This window comes from Lipophrys pholis (genome assembly GCF_963383615.2).
Source record: "Lipophrys pholis genome assembly, chromosome: 16".
Lineage (NCBI taxonomy): Eukaryota > Metazoa > Chordata > Actinopteri > Blenniiformes > Blenniidae > Lipophrys > Lipophrys pholis.
Window position 1 is genome coordinate 6,599,721 of NC_137634.1, and position 21,652 is coordinate 6,621,372.

General features: G+C 42.3%; 1 protein-coding gene across 1 annotated transcript; it reads right to left on the minus strand.

Moving 5' to 3' along the window:
- Nucleotides 1-7,273: 7,273 nt before the first annotated feature.
- On the minus strand, nucleotides 7,274-15,099 carry kcnk4b (potassium channel, subfamily K, member 4b). The gene is made up of 6 exons (XM_080483820.1): nucleotides 14,799-15,099; nucleotides 9,833-9,947; nucleotides 9,158-9,318; nucleotides 8,881-9,067; nucleotides 8,180-8,322; nucleotides 7,274-8,094 (listed from the first exon to the last, which is right to left on the minus strand). Exons 1-6 carry the CDS (start codon nucleotides 14,985-14,987, stop codon nucleotides 7,471-7,473), a joined length of 1,419 nt encoding a protein of 472 aa, XP_080339946.1. The 5' UTR covers nucleotides 14,988-15,099; the 3' UTR covers nucleotides 7,274-7,470.
- Nucleotides 15,100-21,652: the final 6,553 nt, after the last annotated feature.

Below are 21,652 nucleotides of genomic sequence, written 5' to 3' on the forward strand. Positions count from 1 at the left end.
GTGTCCGGTTAAGGGATTTCAAAATAAAACCAGACTACGCTCATGAAACATATGTAACTTTTCTCCAGCGAGGCAATATCAAAACGCGAAGCCAAAACCAGCGTTAGATAATTACTCCCTGCTATGTGATCACAACGTATGATCGCTAAAGCGTCATGTCAATTTTATTCATTGAGTACGTACGCCGAGTGGTTTTAATTTGACGAACTTGAAGCGCACAGACGTCAGTTTTCTCCGTGTTTCCTGACGCCGGCTTTACGCATGTCAGTGACGTCGTCCTGATCTCGTGCCTTTCCTCCTCCCTCCGCCTCGGTTTGCGTCCGTTGTGTCTCCGTTACGTCCGCACGCACCTTCCACAGCGTCACCCGCATTATAATCAGGGCCGCAACTCCTGGAAAAAAATATGACCCGGTTATTACTGATGTAGTCCAGGTACATTCACCGAGACACGAGCCTTACAAAGAGCTGATGTCCAGCTCCAATGTCTGGATTTCTCACAGCTGCAAGCCATTTCCCAATAAAAAGACAAACCAACTTCCTACTAATACCCAGCCTATGATTAAAAACAACTTCCCTTGGTTTTATGTCCTTTTATAGCAGTCTTGCCGTAGTGATTTCAATGTAAAGCACAATTACGTCAGGAATAGCCTTTATCACGTTTAGATTATGACACAAGCCATATGGGACTTCTACATAAAGAGGTTCCATGCAAAGACCTCTATGGAAAATGTAGTCATGCTGACGATCTTGTGACACTGAACCGGCTCACCAGCACTACACTATCTGGACTGAAGCCAAAGAAGACAGGAGATCAGTAGATCACTGCAATGGGATGAGAGAGGCACATAATCGACGGCGAGTAGTAGTAGTAAGAGAGAGAAAGAAGGAGGATAAACAGTTGCACTGAATGTAGAATTCCCCCCCTTATCAAGAAAAGACTGAACTTTCTCTGTATGTATGTTATTCCTAATACAGAAGATAACAACAAATCAGTGATTTTTCTGTCTAACTTGCAGCCTCCTGCTTCTCGAAATAGTTCTCTCCAGCATGCCTGGTAACAGCTGGCGCTGAGGGAGGAGAAGAGGAGCTGTCACACAAGAGTTGACGAGCTTGTCCACGGATTTGTAAAAAATTATCTGAAAATCAGAGAAATGCGGGAGAAATGTGACAGTCTCCCGCGTTAGTGCCAGTCTGGCTACGCATGTATTCCCCCCCACCCCCACCCCCTGTGCCCAGCATTATCTGCCTCTAATTGTAGACCAATAATAAACTGGTGTGAACCAATAAGCAGCGCAGTGCCACTTGCTCCGTGTCAGAAGTGCCCGATGGCCACACGCAGCCCTGATGCGGTGCGCCACGGGGGCTCGGGACGGGATTTTCGTGGTGTGCGCGCATGAGAGGAAAAACTGACGGCAGTGTCATTGCGACCTTGAAGCAAGGTCATCCCGTCTCTGCTGCAGACACTGCAATTCTGCGGGGCTGCATCAGAGCCTCCCGCTGCAGACTCTGCATTATCCGGTCACACAGACGAAGCCGACCATGCCACGGTCATTAGATTCACAGGAAAGCTGGAAAATTGGATTGATTCGACGCACTTTATATTTTATGATTTACCGCATTAGAATGCCGAACGTACGTCTGTCTGACACGCTTATGAAGATCGAGGCCATGTGCTGAGTGTGTGGCGAGTGGAAACGTCAAGAAGCGCAGTCACAGACACTGTGAATGCCAGCTGGGGTCCCTGGGGTGCTCCCTACAGGAGGTTGTGACCCCGGACAGGTGTCAGCACATAGGCTACATAACACCAAGAAGCCATTGTGCATGTAGTACACACACAAAAAAAGAACCTGCAATAGTGAGTCATAGATACTACAGTTGATACAAATCAGTCTCCACCTTGCCTTAACACCTTCATCTGAATACAATCACAAGAATGAATACAAAGGACGCTGATCTTCTGATATACTGACCGAAATGATGCACTTTCTACAAAGATGTCAACTTCAGATGTTTTGAAATCACACAAAAAACATGTGTACCGGTTTCCTCCAGCTGGAGATTAGTTATCATGTAATATTTATACAATTTATAGATATTGATTTAATATTACATTAAATCCGCATCAGAATTAGTCTCTAGATGGTGCTGCAGTGTCTATTTACAATCACCAGTGGTCAAATCTACCTGCAAAATTGTGGACGAAACATATTTGTATTGTAATTTAGGTGGATTTTCCCATTTAAATCCAGGTCAGGAGCGTGGCTCAGCACCGCACGCTCTGCTCCACACTGCGTCCCCTAGCGGCGGCTCCGTCGAGCTGCAGTGTCCGTGCTGGTGACGTGATAGCAGCTGAGTGTGTGTCCTCCAGTTAAAGGTCACCCACTGACACTGCCACTGCACATCATCACTGCCTCCTGACTTCCTGAATGCAATGCCTTTTTCCTATATACGACCGTGTCAGATTTCCAAAGGCCACATGGACACTCCGCGGCGTCTCTCCACCATGTGGACGTCTCGTCTATTCAGCATGAAAATGACGAAAAGGGAAATTGTCCTTTTATAATGAGGGTGGCCGCAAACACATAACAAAAGTAGACTCAAATATCCTGTCAGGGACCACGGATGTATTTCAAGTGCACTTGATAATTAGGTCTTGAACACTGCATGTGTCTGCCATCTGCTGGTTGTGTTAAACAAGAAAAACCAGCTTTCATTTACACCGGAGGTGTCAAACTCATTTTAGTTTAGGGAACGCATACAGTACACTTTGATCTCAACTGAGCCCAACCAGTAGCATAACACCATAATCACCCAAAGATACCCGCGACTCCATTGTTTCACACCAGTTTAAATGCCAAAAAATATAAGTAAATCCTGAATTATTCACATTTAATCCACTATTGTCTTTGTACAACCTACTAAACTGTCATGTATAACAAGCCAGGCGAGCTCACCTTAGACTTTATGGCCTGAATTGTACCATGTAGCTCTGATCTGGAACGTCATATTCGTCACACAACGTCTCTCCTCCTCTGCATCACATCATTCAATAGCTCACAAAATATTTATTTAAACAATCTCTTCATCCCTCAGCAGTTTCTAAACTGAACAGAATGAAATGGACACTGCACAACACTGTTGGGAATTCCTTCTAAAAGAAGAATACATTTTTTTTAACTGCCTCCACAAATATGAATTATTTCAACGCTGGCTGAAAACTGTATCTCCAATTGCGAGAGTGAATGGGTCTGTATAAGAAGAATGTATATCTTATCTTAGCTCGTCCCGTCCCATCTCATCTTATCTTATAAAAAAAAAAAAATCTCCCTAGATTAATTATTTGCTTTGTTTTTGTTGGTAATAAACCACATACCTTTAGAAAGCAGGATTCCCTTGTCAGTGCCTCATTTGTAAGGAAAATGGATTTGTGGAATGAGTAGCAGCATGTGGACAGCGCTCAAGAAAACAACTGCCTGCTACTGATTGTCATCTCTTGGATTGGATGATTGGAGTCTGAGGAAACAGGACTTATTAATAATTTACCAAATTATCTATTCAAAAGGATCCGCCTCAGTAGTTTGTGGAAGAACTACATACAGCCCACTAACCCAATCAGGAGTTGTCATCCACATACTTTCCTCTACTGCTCATCCCACAAATGTATGTTCCTGATAAACGTGACACTACTTCAAAGGTAAATAATCGGGTTTTCTAATAGAATGGGTTGTTACAAAGAAGCAAAACAAAAAGTTGCTAAACAATGGAAATCACTTATCCTATTATGAACAACCTGAAGTTGTAGTTTCTTCACCCACCCACCTTTCTTCGGAATTGTATTACTGGCTGAAGTAAAGTGGTGAAGCGATAAACTGCTTCATCCCTGCTTTCTGGGCTGTGGACATTGTTGCCATCTGCTGTTCAGTTCTGTGTCTCAGTATTCTGCTTTGACCTCTAACAAAACAGTCGTCGCATTTTATGTCCTCTGTTATTTCTTTTCACACTGTCAAGGTCATTTCGTCGTCCTGATCGAACCCTCTTTGGGATCTGTCCTGTTTGAAATTCCTTCAGCTGCTTTGCTTCCAAGCTTTGTTGGTCAGATACATTTCAAGATAAAAGATTTATAGTTTTCATTAAAATGATAGAACAGATAATAAAAGAAGAGTTTGTTTCCTGTGCTGCTGAACTGTGTTTGTCCTTGGGTTTTTTTTTTTATTCCAGACTGAAATTAGTTAAGGTGCCCAGAGGAGTATTACCTACACAGATGAGCAGAGGAGCTCCAGCACATGTTAAAAAGGCCATATTGACCAAGTGAAGGACATTTGCATACTGCCTCCTCTATACAGTCTTTGTGCTATTCCAGTCCTGCAGCATATGGCTGCCTGGTTACCAGCAGCGTCTGAGGAGGTCCATGAAAGGCATTGAAGCACTGTGAACGTTTTTATCCTTAGAGCCTGAAAGCAGTTCTACATATAAAAAATAGTTTTCAAAGTATGTCTGAGGCTTTATGTCAAACATGAAATCTCCTCTACTAAATAGATTGGCTATCTTCAGGAGATATGTTCTCCACTTTTTTATTCACTGAAAAAACTTGATTCCAGACTAAACTGGTAGAAATTACCGCAATCTATTCAAATGCAGGTTCCAGGTAGTTGCACATTATTTAAGTGTAATTGGCCCAATCACCTTGTCCTTCGGCTCGTCTCTATATGTCTGAACCAATCATTCTACCCACCGCGGCTTTTTTCTCTGTGTAAGCTGGATCAATCTATCAATAGATTCATGTTTATCTATTTATATTTCCATGGCGAGCTCTAGTGCAGACTGTTTGCTGTCCTTAATTTGGTGGTCATATTTCTGTAACAAATCATTCGGATTAAACAGGTCAGCACTTTTGCTCAAATACATTTACTACATCTTGTTCCTGATACTCGCATACTTTGGTGGAAATGTTCTTTTCAGAGTGCCCCCCCCCCCAATGAAGTCTATTTCTATTCCAGTGCTGATGCTTGAAAGCGTTAAAATATACAGCTTCCAACAGTCGCTTCCACCAAGAAGTGTAGTTGGCGTGTTTTCCCTGCTCAGTAGGTGAAGATATCCCGTGTGAGTAACTGTATCTGAACAGCGTGCCTGTCCTTAAATGACCTTCAGAAGTGGTGCTTTAAGAAGAGTGAAGTGATGTTTCAGTGCTGCAATCAGACGTCTGTGTCTTTGGTCTTTTTTATTTATCCATTTTTTTTTTTTTAATCTAACGGCTACAAGTAGAACTTGTAAAGTTGAAAGTAGTAACAGGAGGGAGCAAGAGGGAATGAAAGAGACAAACTACTGAAGTTACTTGTGATGTATAGTGGTTGCCATTGAGCGATTGCATCATGTCTTTGTAGGCCCTTGTAGAAAATAGCAACTACTTTTGTAATGTCACTGTGGGTATACGACAGGTAGTTCAAACAGGAAAATATATTTGGTATAATAGCACCGCTGCAGTTCAGAATTGTGTCTGATTTATACTGGTCACACATGGAAAGGAAAGATACAGATTAATATTCATGATTCAGAAGAGATTAACTTATGATAATGCAGAAATATAGTAAAAAGTAAGTGTCACAACAATAGAAACAATCACTTCATGGTTTAGTGACAGGACTATTTGACTTTTCACAGCCAAACAGATGATTAAGAAATCAATTCAGTCAACCAACAAACAGCAATATCACACTCAAGTTTGTGTTGAATCACAACCGTGCTGATACTCATTACAGCAGCACTTCCTCTTGTGTGATATTTCCTAAATAACATACATCGAATTGAATTTAAAAAATCTTTATTAGATAAATGCAGTACAGTCAGGATCATAGCAACTGGCAATCAAAATGCAGATATTGTGATTTAAAAGGTTTTTTTTGTTGTTGTTTTTTTTTTAATCATTTCATACCAAAAGAACATTTAACTGTTGGCAGGATTCACAAATAACTTTATCAACACAACACTGAGCTTTGTTTTTTGGATGAGTACAAAAGCCAGTGTTTTCTCTTTTCAGGAACAGTGCGATGTCTTGTTGCCCCAGTAGGGGGCAGTAACTCGTCACACAGTAATGGAAAAAACACTTGCACAAAGAGCACTTCATCATCTTTGATTGAGGCGTACACACTCGCATGCTAAGAGCATTAAATGCAAACCACAAGTGGCTAAAGGCTTCAGCTTCATGTTTTCATCTCAAGTGTCTGCGAGATTTATATACACACACAAAGAAAACAGCCACACCGAGAGCGACTGCCGTTGACCAACATAAAACTGTCAGATAAGAGCACAGTGACTGGACTAATGAGTGGAAGTGATGAGACGGCCTTAAGAGGGAACCATGTGGTGAAATAATAGCAACCTTTCTATGAATGTCAGGAAGATTAAATAAATAAGTTTTGGCTTTGAACAGACGAGAGGGTGGAAAACAAAAACCTCATTGCTGTTTCTGCATCTGCATCAAATGTTGAAATAGGATCCAGCAGTGGTGTTAATACCTGCAGTATTTCAACGGTTTCAATGAGGGAACAACGTTCTTGTGAACTTTTATCACCGTTCCGTGCAGCTGGTACGCTACATACCTCGGTGGCACGGTTGTCTGACTGTTAGGGATTGCAAACAAATGCAAGAGTCCTATAGAGGGCTGTAAACGGTGCAGTCACACAGCTGCTTCAAACCCATAACATCTCCACCGGGGGTTTCAGAAGTGTGGGAGGATGAGTCAAACTCAAAGAGCAGCTCCATCTCTCACACTGCACACCATTCTTCTCACACCAAGAGGTCATATTTGGTTGAATTCCAGACTTTCCCATGTATTTCACACTATAATATTAAGTAAACAGGTTTAAAAGTCCACAGCCGATAGAAAGCAGAACTTTTATCCTGCTGCTTCGATGAAATGTCTGTTACTGATACATTAATAGTTTTTTGCGCAAAAGCTTAGTTCATAATTGAATTAAATTAATATTGTAATAAATTCAATTCTAAGAATGTGTTTTGTAGCCACAACACAGACTGTTTTTTTTATGTTTTCTGCTCAAATATTAAAGAGAAAAATCATGCCGGGGAGATTTTTCCTGCCGCTCTGGTACCAGAGAAGACTGTCGCACACTTTGTGGACCATTGATCGACACCACCCGCTGCATCATTAAGACACCAAGTGACCGAGTTCATGCTCTGTTTCGCTTCTTCTACGTACCAAAGCGTCACAAACAACCTGTCGTACCGGTGCTTTCTTCTCATACTCAGTCATTTTTTTGATATAACCATTCGCACCAACCCATGTTTGGTGTGAGACATCTTCAGATCTGAACTGTGCATAGCTTAAATAGTCCGCACAGCTCAGTGTGTTGTTAACTGTGACGCTGTGCAGCTTCATGTTAAGGCAGACATAGTTTGTAGCAGTTTTCAAACCCGGGGATGAAAGAGTTAAAGTTTCTGCAATCAGCTGAAGTCTTAGAGCTTCAGTGGAACGTCAGGGAGCGGTTTGGACTCTCCGTTGGGCGTCTTCTTCTGCTTGCAGCTGATGACTCTGGGGCTTCTCTGTGGGACCGGCCTCCTGTGGCGTCGCCTCTTTGGCGGGCGAGTGTTGGGTTGTGTCGAATCCAGCAGAGGATCCAGATGTAGTTTGGCACTCTGAGCGTCCGAGGACTCGTCGATGAACGCAAGGTTCTCCCCGAAGTAATCAAGGGGCTGAGACAGGTGGGCGTCTGCAGGAGCCGCCTTCTTCTTCTCTTCCTCCTCCTTCTTCTTCAGCTCTGTGTTTTTCTCTTCGGCCACTCGCTCCGTCTGAGTGACCTGAGAATCTGTTTCTGACCCAGATCCCGAATCATTCGACGACGAGGACGTAAACGAGGAAGACGAGTAAGATCCAGACTCTGTGTGACTCTCGTGGCCTTCTACTTTCTCCTCCGGGCCCCCGTTGGCTGTTGCGTTGTGATCGTGCTTGCGGTGACGGTGGCGGTGCTTTCGTCGATGACGCTTGAAGGGGTCGTCGATTTTTCCTGCAATGCGGAAGTCCACCGACATGTTCTGGATGTTCTGAGTCCAGTCGGTGGCGTGGGCTCGCAGTTCTTCCATCTGATGGAGGGAAATGAGACCAGATGATGATGATGATGATGGAATAGGTAAAGACAACACATGACAGAACAGACAGAGAAAGTACCTCGGCTCTGGTTTTCTTGAAAAACACCCGGAGCCAGTTACCAATCATGGTCAGGATGGACGCGAAGTAAGCCAGGCCCAGCAGGATCCAGAACCACACCAGAGGCTTGTACCAGTGATCACTCCCAGCAAACCCAGAGTCCCCTTTGACGCAAACACAGTACGGAGAGGCTGAGAGTACGTACAAGACGTCCATTCATCATTCTTCTGTGGAGTAAATAAACAACTTGGATGGTGGATACTTCCTACCAAATTGGACGATCAATAATTCATGCCTCACAAGACAATCATTAATAAATGATGTTGTTGTCTGTGCAGCGAGAACTTAATGCATCACAGATGACAGTCGTATTTATAGAAGGCTAATTAAGTCGCACAAGCTGCAAATCGATAAATTCAACAACAGCAAAAAAAAGATGGAAAATGCAAAAGCAAGCGGCGCAACCAAGTTGAACTGTAACTGTGAGTTTTGTATTATTATCGACAATGAAATATTTGATGAGACGATCTGAACACAGAGGCTCCTGGGTAATGAAATGTCTTGAAAGAAAGACCCTGTAATTGACGACAAAAGTGACCTCCGTGAATAGAGAGTAACTGATGTGACACCTGTGGAAAAAAAAAACAATAAATCAACTGAAATCTCTTCAATTTCCGCAGAAAAAACAAGGTCTCACTGAGTCACTTGAGACGCAATTTCACCTGCTACATAGTCGCCAAACCCCACTGTGGTTAAGGTGATGACCACAAAGTAGGCCGACTCCAGGAGACTCCAGCTCTCCACCTCTTGGAAAACCAGGATGGGCACAGCGACAAAGAGCAGGCAGCCCAGCAGGATAGACAGGACGGCTGATATCACGCGCACGATGGTGGGGCTGACCCGCCATTTCTGTCAGCAGGGCGACACCAGACTCATAAAGGAGAACAAACAGACAGCTAAACTGAGGAGGGGATTTTATTTTCTATTTAAGGATCTTACCAGGAAGAGGGTCTCGATCTTGAGCACAGTTTTCCTCAGCCCAGTTCCCAGGTGATCTCCCACTCCAGCAAGCAGGAAGCCAAACATCGGGATTCCCACGAGTGCGTAGAAAATGCAGAACAGTTGCCCTCCTTCTGTCTTGGGGGAGATGTTTCCAAACCCTGTTGTTTCGAGAGAAAAAACCCAAAGCAAAATATTCACAATTAAGATGGAAAATCAAGAAGTTTCTAAACAGCCTCATATGTTCTCCAAATTACCCACAATTACAATCGGCCTCAATCTGGTGACGATACATAGACTTCATTTCAATAAATCCAACATTTAGCCAGAACATATACAACATACTGTGACGCACTATAAACAGAATCTTTTTCTGAGATCCTGCATTACAGTAACGTCTGCAGCAGCTTGAGCCACAGTGACTCACGAGATTAAAAACAAAGGAGGCCATTTTTCAAATCGTAAATATCTTAAATAACTGAATAAAGCATGTTAAAAGAAATATGTTAAAAAAAAAATCACACACACACACACACACACAGTTGCAGCTTAACTTCTCATGCATCTCTGGCATCAACAACAGTATTTTGAAAAACAAAAAAAAAACGAAAGAAAGATACTATTTATTATATAAATAAATGAAACTACATAAAAAGAAAACCTGTGGAAGCTCACCGATGGTCGTGATGATGGTCCCTGAGAAAAAGAAGGCGCTGGCCAGATCCCACTTGCTGACGTAGGTGGTGTTGCTGTTGGGGTCCACGCCTGCGCCGAGGGCGTCCGACACTTCCTGCGAGCGAAGAGTTTCCTGTTCAGTTTCTAGTTACTTCAGTGGCTGATGATCAACTCAGTAATGGTGTTTGGAATCACACCTTGCAGCTGTCGCTCATCGTCCTGCTTCATCTCCAGTAAAACGAATGTTTCCTACTATTTCACTAAACTCCTGTTTGCTAAAGAGAAAGTGCCTCATTAAAGATGAATTGACTCAAAATTAATAGCAACATAAAAGATGACTGAGTAAAAGATGCATTCCTTTCAACACGTTGCATTCACCTGTATTCACGCGGTTTAGGATGAATGTTAGATTTCCGGTTTATTAGTTTCTTCAATGTTTGCAATTAATCTCAGCTATTTTATTGCTGCTTCCATGAATTATTTTTAGTTAAAAAATATATATATATTTTTTTTACATAACATCTTCCTCCAACTAACTGATATAGCATATCTAATGACGATAACACAGAGATTTAAACAATATGAGGACAACGCTGAATAAAGGAAACAATCCAAGAAAAGCACAAGTTAGTTTTTTTTTCTTCAGAAACTACTGATGATCATAACTGAATAACTTTAAGTAACTTGCACAAGACTGCTGGATAATAAAAGCAATAAAAGCAGAAGTAAACGCTTAAGTAAGAGAACCCAATAGTGATTTCAAACTGTCCACAGAGATTAAAAATTGTGTAAAGTTCCTGGTATTGTTGGACCGTGAAGGCTCCATCCTGTCCCATGGATATCGAACTATTCCCAGCACAGATAATCTGATTCTCCTTTTCCATTATCCGTTTTGTGTCGACTGGTTCTTGGAGACATTCGTTAACTCTGATTTCAAACCTGAGCGTCATGATGAATCCACATGTTCTCCGCGGACGTCGTTACATCGAGTAAATGAGACACTGATGATCGTTAGAAATAAGCAGTTCTGGCTGGGCCGTGCCCGTTGGACCGCTGCCGCTGAGCAGAACGTTTATCTCAGGGGAATCTGGGAGGAATTGATTGGACTTGGAGACTTTCCAGTTGTTTTAATGCATTGATTGGGATTGCTGAGGATCCCAATTAGTGTAAGCTTGACCAGTAGTTTGTCAAGCTGCAGTTTGCAAAGTCGGCAAAAACTAAAAACTGCAATACAATTTACATTGTTAAAGATAATGGGAATAATAATCTTTAACAATGTAAATTGTATTGCAGTTTTTAGTTTTTGCCGACTTTGCAAACTGCAGCTTTACAAACTACTGGTCAAGCTTACACTTAATTTACATTGTCAAAGATAATGGGAATAATAATTTCTGTGCTATGTGATCTGGGTAACAGTGCTCTGACTGTCACCCCCGCGACCCGGAAATGGATAAGCGGAAGAAAATGGATGGATGGATGGGAATAATAATTAGAATGATAATGACATTTAGTTTGGATATGCAATTACTGACAAATCAGTAAGAAACACAACCAGAGAAGGTATAATTTCAGCAGTTTGTGAGGTTTCAGGTGAGAAAATGAGGCTGTTGTAAGTTTGTAAGATCCTTTCTTAGACTAGTCATCTTCTGACGCAACTCAAAATCTGATTCTAGTAGTTTTTGGACTCGGAAAAACGAAATCAAAGCCAATCAGAGGAAATTAGTAAGTCTACATTTGAAAATCCTGCAGTTTTTTCTCCCTTTTGGATGACTTGACACGTCACCAGAAACCTTCAGCGCTCAGCTCCGAGGACAGATGGCAGGATGAGGAAACCCGGGATCTATTGGAGACCTGTTGAAGCGTCTGACATTTGTTCAGTGAAACCTGACACCACAATGGTGACCTGTTGCACTGAACAACATCTGAAGAACGGGTCTGTCGCAGCTGCCCTGCTCACTCTTGAATAACGTGGCCGTCAGTCTTGTGTGAGCTGCCGTCAGCAGTGTGGTGACATGTTTTCACAAGTGTCTTCTTAGTCAAGGTCACACAAACAATCCTCATCTTATAGTTTTCTCACATTGTAAAAAAGTTTGTAAGCTGTATATATAAAAGACAGTATATTTGTTATGTATTAATGCAAAAAAAAAAACAACTACTGATTTTAATGGCACCGTTAAACTAAACCACGGTGGGATTATTGCTCAGTGACACTGAAGCTTTTCTGTATTTCTGCATAATTCTACCAGAGTTAGTTGTTATTGGGGCCATTAAGAATATGATATCAGCAGAGTGATACAGCAGCGATGTGTCCCAGTGCTCTCATACTGAATTAAGAGCAACATTTCAGTCAGTTTTCTACAAAATAGGCCACACTTGTTCTTGTGTAAGTTAAAGAGCAAGTTTAACTTCTGTTTAATTCTCCTCCTCTGCTCATTTCACACAAGACAAGTGAGGGACTCTCAGTGTGACGATGATGGACACGTCTTTAACATTCCTCTGGAAAGTAAAAATGTGAGCTATTGCACTGTTAAAGTCTATTCACCACAACAATAGAGACGTGTCTGTGATGAAGATAAATGAATTGATGAAGGAATAGATTAAAGTTCTTGTCTTATATTGGTGTCTATATATAAACATCCTTATTATCAGTGGAGTGAATTGAATCACAGTTGTTCTAATATTGGGGACACCAGGGGTCATCACTGTCCATCATTCACATTAATCTATAGTAATTCATTGAGAATGAATGAAATGACGCCTCATGACGTCCACCTCAGCCTCTGCATGAGATGGAGAGCCTGCTGTGTCCGTACCTCTGTCAGTTAACATGCGAGGACCTGTTTGCTTAAAGTGCAGCGTCTGAATGAAAATTCAGCACCGCAGGGAGAAGAGTCGCCACTCAATACACCAGAATGAGGCCAAAGCTGAAATACATCGATACACAACAAACAGGACTATAAAGGGCCACAACGACGTGAAACGAATAAAGCAAGTAAAGCGTTTTCATTTAACCTTTTAAATCGTTCTCACTTTAAATAGACAAGATTGCAGCAAAAATGTCCACGGCAGACTTTTTTTGAATCAAGCCTAAATTGTTTCCGTTCGATTTTTCTATTTGCACTTTATCATGAAGAGAGCTGCGGAGGCTGAGCAACATTAGGACGGTGTTTCAGTGAGCATGATGTATTTTCACTTGTGGGAAAAGTGTCTCTTTTTATTTATTTTCATTTCATTTATTTTTAAGTGTATACAAAAGGTGTTTCATCCCTTCATCATCCATCCATCTTCTATACCACTTTATCCTGTACAGGGAAGTGGGGCGCTGGTCCATCACAGGGCAAACACACAACCACACACACACTCACATTCACACCTAGGGGACAATATAGGGCCATCAATTAACCTCACATGGACGTTTTTGGACTGTGGGAGGAACCCGGCGTACCCAGAAGAAGACAAATGGGGAGAACATGCAAACTGCTAATTTTATAAGCCATAATCTGTTTTGCCTTTTTGATTTACTTCTGTCCTGTCCTTCACATGCTTTAACATTTGAACCCTTGAAGCTAAAACTGTATTTTTACGCGTTCACACTGGAGCGAGGGTCATCCGTCTCAGGATCAAAACACAGTTGACACACCTTGTAAAACTCAGCATGGATCAGCTTTCATGCACTTAAAGACACACAATTAGTCGGTGCACACATGGCTGTGCCGCACTGCTCCGCAGAGCCATTAACAACCTGCACTGACCACACGAGTCAAGAGGGGGTGGTCTTCTTCCTGAATACCCACACAGAAGACTGTCAGTGATTTCATCGTCAGTCTCAAGCTCTCAGATATCTGCACGACATTCAGCCAAAACATATTTCTATCTTCTTCCTTTATCAGCTCCTCGCTTAGAGATGATAAGTAATCATATAAATAACATCAACTGGGCAGTGGCAGTGTCACTTTTTCCTGCATAAGATGCAGATTCAACACCGGATGAGACGTTCTGTGTTGATTCAGTTTCATCAGAGGCAGAAAATAACACTTCTTACATTTGGGGCCATTTAAAGTGTCCTGAGCTCCACTGCATGACGGTGTTAAAGCAGGTATGATATTTACTTACAAATCTTGGAAATGTAATAACTGCAAATCCACTCAGGGTCAGATTGAAATATGAAACAAATGATTCAACTCAGTCAAGACTAACTGGCAGACCCCGTGCAGCCCCTCATTCATTGACTGGAGCCTGCAAGCCAGTTCCCAATAATCGACAAATGATCAGGTTTTTTTTCAGGAGACGGTTGAAAGAAAAGGAACTTTAGGCTCATATGTATACTGAATCAAATTTGATATTGCACTATATGTTCTTAAACTGGTTTAACAGGTTTGAACTACAGAGTTGATCACTTTTACTCCAAAGTCTAGTTGTGATCATGTTTTCCTCGAACAAGCAAAGCTTTCCGCTGTTAGACAGCATGCTGGTAGAAACCATCGAATATTGGCCATTGGTGGTATCTTTTCTTCTTTATCTTGCAATATTTCACAGAATATGGACTTTTTTTGAAGCTGTACTCCTATAATAGTTAAATCCTGAAGTCACTTGTCGCTTTTGTATGAGCTCCAGTAGACATGATATTATTTTGTTTTTAGCGTATGCTTTTATTTGATTAGTATCATACCCAGTCGTCACTTTTTTCAAACATGTTCGTATCTAAATAATCTATTTTCAATACGTGTTTTGTTATAGTTGAACCATTTTTATTTACACATAGGCTCTAAATCATTTGGACATCATTGGACACTGATGTTTATCTACATTGTGCATAGTGTCCTAACTCATGGGATGTCTATTTTAAGTAGCACAAAAGTGACAGAAAAAGTAGCAGTAGAATCTAATTCCCTCCCAAAATGCCCCCGAAAACGAGGAAATGCAGAAGAAATTTTCTAATTTTCAAAGATGCTCCTGTCACTGATACCTCCACGAGGGCCTGCAGGTTGTCTGGGCTGACACAGGAGAAGTTGAGCAGGAAGTCCCGGCGTGTGTCCTGCAGCTGCATGTGCTTTCCCTCCTCCCACGGAGCCTCCAGGGCGCGAAACACCACCGCCCCCAGCACCAAGTAGAGGAGCACCCCGGTGAAGACGGCGAGCAGGGTGGAGCAGCGCATGGCTGCACCTCCAGTCAGGCCAAACACTGACTGCTCCTGCTGCTGCTGGTGCTGCTGCTGCTGCTGCTTCTGTCGGTCGGCCTCGGCCGCAGCCTGCTCTGGATCCCAGCTGCTGCAGCTGAAACATCAGCAACCACACACAAGCACACAGGTATCAGGCTGACCACAGCCCCGGGCGGCACACACGCCTGCTGCAGCTGCACAAATAGACTCGAAGCCTCACCGCAGCACTGACACACAGTCAGTGCAACATCCCGGATAAAAAGCCTGTCATCTGATCCACGTTACACTTTGGATGGACGTTATAGCACGAGAAGTGATGAAGTCTAACTGGACTTGCCTGTCAATCCGCTTTAGGTGCCCACGCCTTCGTCTTTTCCACTCCTTCTTGGCCCCAGGTCTGAGGATGGAGTCCCTGGACCCGTAACCGGTGGGGATCCCGTCCCCGTCACACTCTGATGGAGGGGACACTGGACAAGGACCAGAGACATCAGCCTTTACATGAAGCTCGCAGCACTGAGCGGGGATTTTACACGAGTAAACAGAATGTTTGACATTAATCCCGCCACTGGAGAAGATAATCAATGGCAGACAACCGAGGAGTGCAACGTCAGCCTCTGAGGCGTGGCAGGGCTACACACGGCTGCTACACAATTCATTTTGCGTGAAAAATATCAAAAACCCGAGCTTTTTGTCTCCTAAAAGTTCAGTGGCTGCAGCTCTTTAGTCAGCAGATCTTCTGGTCTCTCTCCAAAATGGGAGCAATAAACTGTCACGCGGTGACAGCAGAATATAAACTTGCTCTCCAAACAGTTTTATTGCTGCCAGGAATACACAAAGGGACTGTCCACTTACTGAATTGGAAACATCGCTACCTCATTCCCAATCTTAAACCCATACTTTTGAAACATACAGGCTAATAGTTAGAATTCAACAAATGTGGAAAATTCAAAGAGGTCAGGAGGAAAATCACAATGTTTCTGATAAGAGAGCATTTTTGCTCGATGGATTACCAAGTAAAGATGCTGCCCCAGAGTTTTGGTTCAACTACACGTCAAATAAAACATGGAAACACAGGATGGGCACGCTGCTCATCCACCGTACGCACACTTCAGACTGCAACACAGAACACCAGACTCATTATGCACTACTTGACCAGAGGAAGCAGTAATACGCCTTGCATTAAGTGCCAGCCATGCAGCAGCAGAGACACAGTCATCCATCGTAGTCCCACTTTATTACCACTTAGAGTCCCACCGGGTCCATCAGATTCATGGCAAAGACCAGCGCACCGGACAGTCCAGCCCCAGACGGTGTGTGCGTGTGTGTGGGTGTGTGTGTGTGTGTGTGTGTGTTTGTGTGTGCTTACCTCAAAATGAAGGGATCCAGAGTACCAGCAGCTGCATGAGGAGTGTTTCATGAGTTCAGGCAGCCGCATACAGGCGATGTGTGTGAGCATGAGTGTATCTGTGTGTGTGTGTGAGTGTGAGTGTGAGCGTGAGTGTGTGTGTGTGTGTGTGTGGGGGGGGGGGGGGGGGGGGGGCGGTTGGTGCTGAGTGCACAGGAGAGGAAAAGATACTCAGTCAAAGAGAGTTTTTATGGAGAGTGAGAGACTGAATTAAAGTGATAGAGAGAAAAGGGGGGGGGGGGCTGGACAAATGAAGGTGAAGATGAGGATGGAGCAGGGTTTGTTTTTTTTCTTCTTCCCACATTCAGTTCCAAGAGAAGAATCAGATTCCAGCAACAGATTTAACATCCGGCTGTCTCGTTTGATTCAGATTGTAAATCTGCTGCTTTGTTTCTCCTCCTCTTGTTAATTACAGTGTGTGTGTGTGTGTGTGTGTGTGTGTGTGTGTGTGTGTGTGTGTGTGTGTGTGTGTGTGTGTGTGTGTGTGTGTGTGTGTGGTGGGAGCTGTAGTGGCGGTCACGTCTTTTGCATCTGCCGACGATCAATTTTTGCATTTCATTGAGGTTTGATCAGAGTTACTGCAAGTGGACGAAAGCGCAGCCGCCCTCAATATCCCATCTTCCTGTGTTTGTGTGCGTGTGTGTGTGTGTGTGTGTGTGTGTGTGTGTGTGTGTGTGTGTGTATGTAGGGGCGGAGATGAAGTTACACACATCAAAAGTAACTATGAGGTCAACATATTGCGTATTTCTGATTTCTGAATTTTGATTATTGAATTATTTACACATCACTGCAGATCAGTGAGCTGCCTGATTCCTTTGGAGGCAAGAGTAATTAATACCTGTAATACGTACAGGGAGGTTTGCGCCTTTGTCCTGTCGTCTGAAGTGTAGAAGAATAAGGAAATAATTCATGTGGACTGTTGTAGAAAGCTGCAGAGGAAAAGGTGGTGTGAGCACTAGTGTAGCTGTAACTCAGGCAGAAACATGTGGACCAGCCGGTCTGGTGCAAATGAATATTGTCCCTGAATCATCAACTGCTAATGGAGAAATACATGAATGACAAACTTAAAGACACCTGGGAGAAGCACTTTTGTTCTAATTTTTTTTTTTAATGTACAGCAACAGTTTTTCAAAATGACAGTGGAACAAAATATATCTGATATCTTTACTCTTATTTTGAAAACTTAAATAAGAATATTGTTGCAAAAAAAAAAAAAACAAAAAACCAGGACACTCCCAGGAGGCTTTCAATGTTAATGTGGCTCACTGATGAAGAGTCATTCAGAATTGAAGGTCACACATATCATCATAGTTCAGAAAATTGCATTTCTGTAGGTTTGCTCAGCTTGAACTGGATTTGAACCGGAAGGTAAAATAGTCAACCAGAGATCACATGTGGAAGGATGTTTTATACTTGTAACTACAAAAAAAAAAAAAAACAACCGACTGCCCCCTTTAGTCTTTTAAAATGAGTAAAGCTCAGTTTATTGTTGCTAATGTATTGTTGTGTCGCCGAGCACTCACTGGGAAAATATTTAGTGTGACTGTATGAATGAGGCTCGATTTTATGAAGTTGATTTGATCATGTTCTCTCTTATGGAGACAAACATGTGAAGAAATTCCCAAATTGTTTCAGTGCTGCGCCATCGGCAGATTAAACATACCAGGCTGGAGATTAGGAGGATATTACACTGTTATAGGCTCTTATAATTAGTTCACCTGTGATCAGCCACTGGAATAAATTTGATGTCTTGTTTTCATTAAGGAAACCTCCGTTTCTATTATCCAGATCAGTTTTCAGAGAAAACCAGACGTTGTTGACACCGATCAGCCACGTTTAAAGTGTTTTGATCATTCAGGATAATTCTGAAACAAAGTGTGACGCTATTTAATCATATAAAATGTAGTTTTTTGTTTGGGGGAGTGACCTTGTGCCGTTATTCCCTCCTGCAGAGTGACTGAGCTCATTGCTCTCAGACTGATTTACTTCTTTGGCACTTGGAAACCTTCGCTGGAGCTTCTGAGGTCTTTGGCAGCTGATCGGAACACATTTTCATACACAGGCAGACCCAGTGGGGGAAGCTGGAAGGTCCGAACAGACATAAGTTATATGTGATCAACGTCATGGATTAGATCAATCATAGATAGAGAGACTATATGGAGTAAGTGGGGTGGGTGGGGGGTTAATTTATTCAAAATTGAAAGATGAGCACAATTAAAATCCCTTTTAGTTTCCCCAGGAAACTGTATTCTTGACGTCATTTAACTTTTCTACTGTATTAAAATTCCTAGATGGGGCTGGTCACTCCATAACCTCCATTCTGTTGGTCTGGAACCGAGACGCTGTTCCCTCCCTGGTGTGTTTGGAGTCGTCGTCCCCGTCGAAAAGTACATTTCAAGAGCATTTCCTCTTCAGCACGACGCAACGCGACTTCTTCAAGTATTATGAGCCATAAACAGGGAAACATCCCCCTATCATGATGCTTCCACCGCCATGCCTCGCTGTCCTCAGAGCGGACCGCGGCTCGAATTCCGTGTTCGTCGTCTGACCAAGTGTCCAAGACGACACAGCGATCACAGGGAACTTCGTTTCAGCCAATCATGTTCTGCACTTCTTTATACATATTCCCCTCTTCAATCAATGTCCTAATCAAAGGAGGCCAGATGAAGGATTTGAACATGTTCCAGTTGGTTTTGTGGGCTCAGTGGGAAATTCTTTTCTTAATCTTTATCAGGATATTCTTGAATACCATCAGGCTGAGTTTATGTGTGAAGGACTTGTAGAAAATATGTCTTTAGCCATTTATAAGGCGCTCATTGAAATGCTTGTCAACCGAATGTGATTAAAGGAGATTTGTCTGAACTGGTGGCCGCTTCAATTCTTTGGCCAAATGTCTCTGATTACTTCAAATATTGAATAATAGCATGAAAATGCCAATGGTCAGTACAGATCTTTTTCCTCATTTGTAAATAAACAAAAACAAATGGGTCCTCCGCTCTGATTTGACACTTTACAGCACGTATGCTCATATTCTATTTATCCATTTACCATTAAGTATATACATTAAATCAGTCATTACAAACAGTTTTTGAAAACATTTGCTGCTGCTTTTATGTGTTTGTGACAACAAATCATGGGTCACAAGAAGGAGAGGCGCGGGCCGGTAGACTTTAAAATGTAAATAAACACTCTTATGGTGAGGAAGGCCAGCTCTGTCCTGGGCTGCCCCCTGGACCCTGTGGAGGTGCTGGGAGACAGGAGGATGTTGAAGAAGCGTTCATCCCTGATGGAGACCGTCTCCCACCCCCTACATGGTACCGTCACATCACTGGGCAGCTCCTTCAGTGACAGGCTTCGCCACCCGCGGTGTCTGAAGGAGAGATACCGCCGGTCCTTCCTCCCTGCTGCAGTCAGACTCTTCAACCAAGCCTGCTCCCAGTAGACCACTGCACACCACCACCGGACAATATCACTCCACTCCAGCTGGACAAGAAGTGGTGCAATAACAATAATAATCTATAAGAACGTATTTACTATGTAAAATACATCCACCCCCATATTCTGTACATGTCCATACTTATAGGCACCGTGTGCATATTCTTTTATCATATTGTATTTTTATCTGCTTTTATCTGCTATTTGTGCAATACATCCACCCCCATATTGTGTACATATGTGTACATGTCCACACTTATAGGCACCGTGTGCATATTCTTCTGCTATATTGTATTTTTACCTGCTTTTTTGTGCAATACATCCACCCCCATACTCTGTACATGTCCACACTTATAGGCACCGTGTGCATATTTTTCTATTATATTGTATTTTTATCTGCTTTTTTTAGTTCCTGCTATGTGTGCTTCTTTCTCTGTACTATCCTGCTGTACCACTACAAATTTCTCCACATGCGAGATAAATAAAGGGATATCTTATATACAATTTCTATAAGATAAAATGTATTTTTTTAAAAATCATACAACTGACAAAAATGACACCAAATACACAATTCTTATCATAAATCTTCTCTCAAGTCAAGCGATCACCTCGGATTGGATTTCTGTAAAAGATTAGTTGGTATCAACATATAGTTTATGATTTAATACGACTCACTGGGAGCATGTTTGGAAAGAGATAGTTGTTTCCTATTTATTTCCAGGTTAAATGTTTTGATCAGAGTGAGAGGAAGTTTTTTTTTTTTTTTTTACCAAAACCAAAGCAGCATCACTTTCTCACGTTGAGCATAAAAATTCTGCATATTAAAAACTACTCATGTGAAAGAAATGCAAACGTTCCCCAAACAGTACGAACAGAAGTCGTGAGCTTCTGTGGTAGATCCAGAACCAAAACCAAAACCGCCCAGGAGATTAAATCCTGTCAAAGGTCCAACACACACTGAAACTTCCTCCTCCTCATCTTCCTTTTCACTGATTTCCCAAATTCGGATTGAAGTTATTCAAATGGCGACATAGAAACAAGTTGATTGTATCCACGGATTCTAACCTTTTTACCAACAATAAAAATTAATAAATGATAAGTAATGAATTTAACGTTGGACACACCCTCACGTCCAGGAAAATATTCAAAAGCATTTAAATGACGTGAACGATTACTACAGTAACATTTTGTGTGTTAAGCACATATTTCAGTGCGGAGCTTTAAAGAGTTTCACACGCTCGCCTCCACCTCGGGGCACCACATTAGGACGTAATGCATCCTTAGTAAGAGGCACTAGTCAAAAGGAGTACATGTAAAATGAGACGGGCTCCATCTTTCTCCATCTTTTCCTGCAAATACTCGCCGCTCCATCTGCCGAATTGGATTTCTTTCATGCACTCATAAACTGATAAATACATTTAGCTCCTTCAATTCAATCTGTGTGAGAGCCGCTGTCTCCCCCGTTCTTTAAAAAAAAAAAAGAAAAAAGAAAATCTGAACTCTTTCCAGCTGCAGTGAGGCAGACGTCTTATCAACCCCCCCGGATGCATAAGTCATGACACTGTGGAGCGAGAGGAAGGTTTACAGAAAATGGAAGAAAGATGACGAGTCATTCGAGGAAACTTAAAACGCATTACCCGGCGTTAAATCAGAGACGTTTACAAATCACGTTTCTTAACACTGCCAGCTCCCACAAAGCAACGCTTTACACTGAAAGGTCAGAACTGGATCTTCTCCACAAACGTGCTCCATTTCATTAAATGTGTTTGGGATGGGGTTTTTTTTGCATGTTGGATTACTTTCAAAAGTCATGAGGATCAAT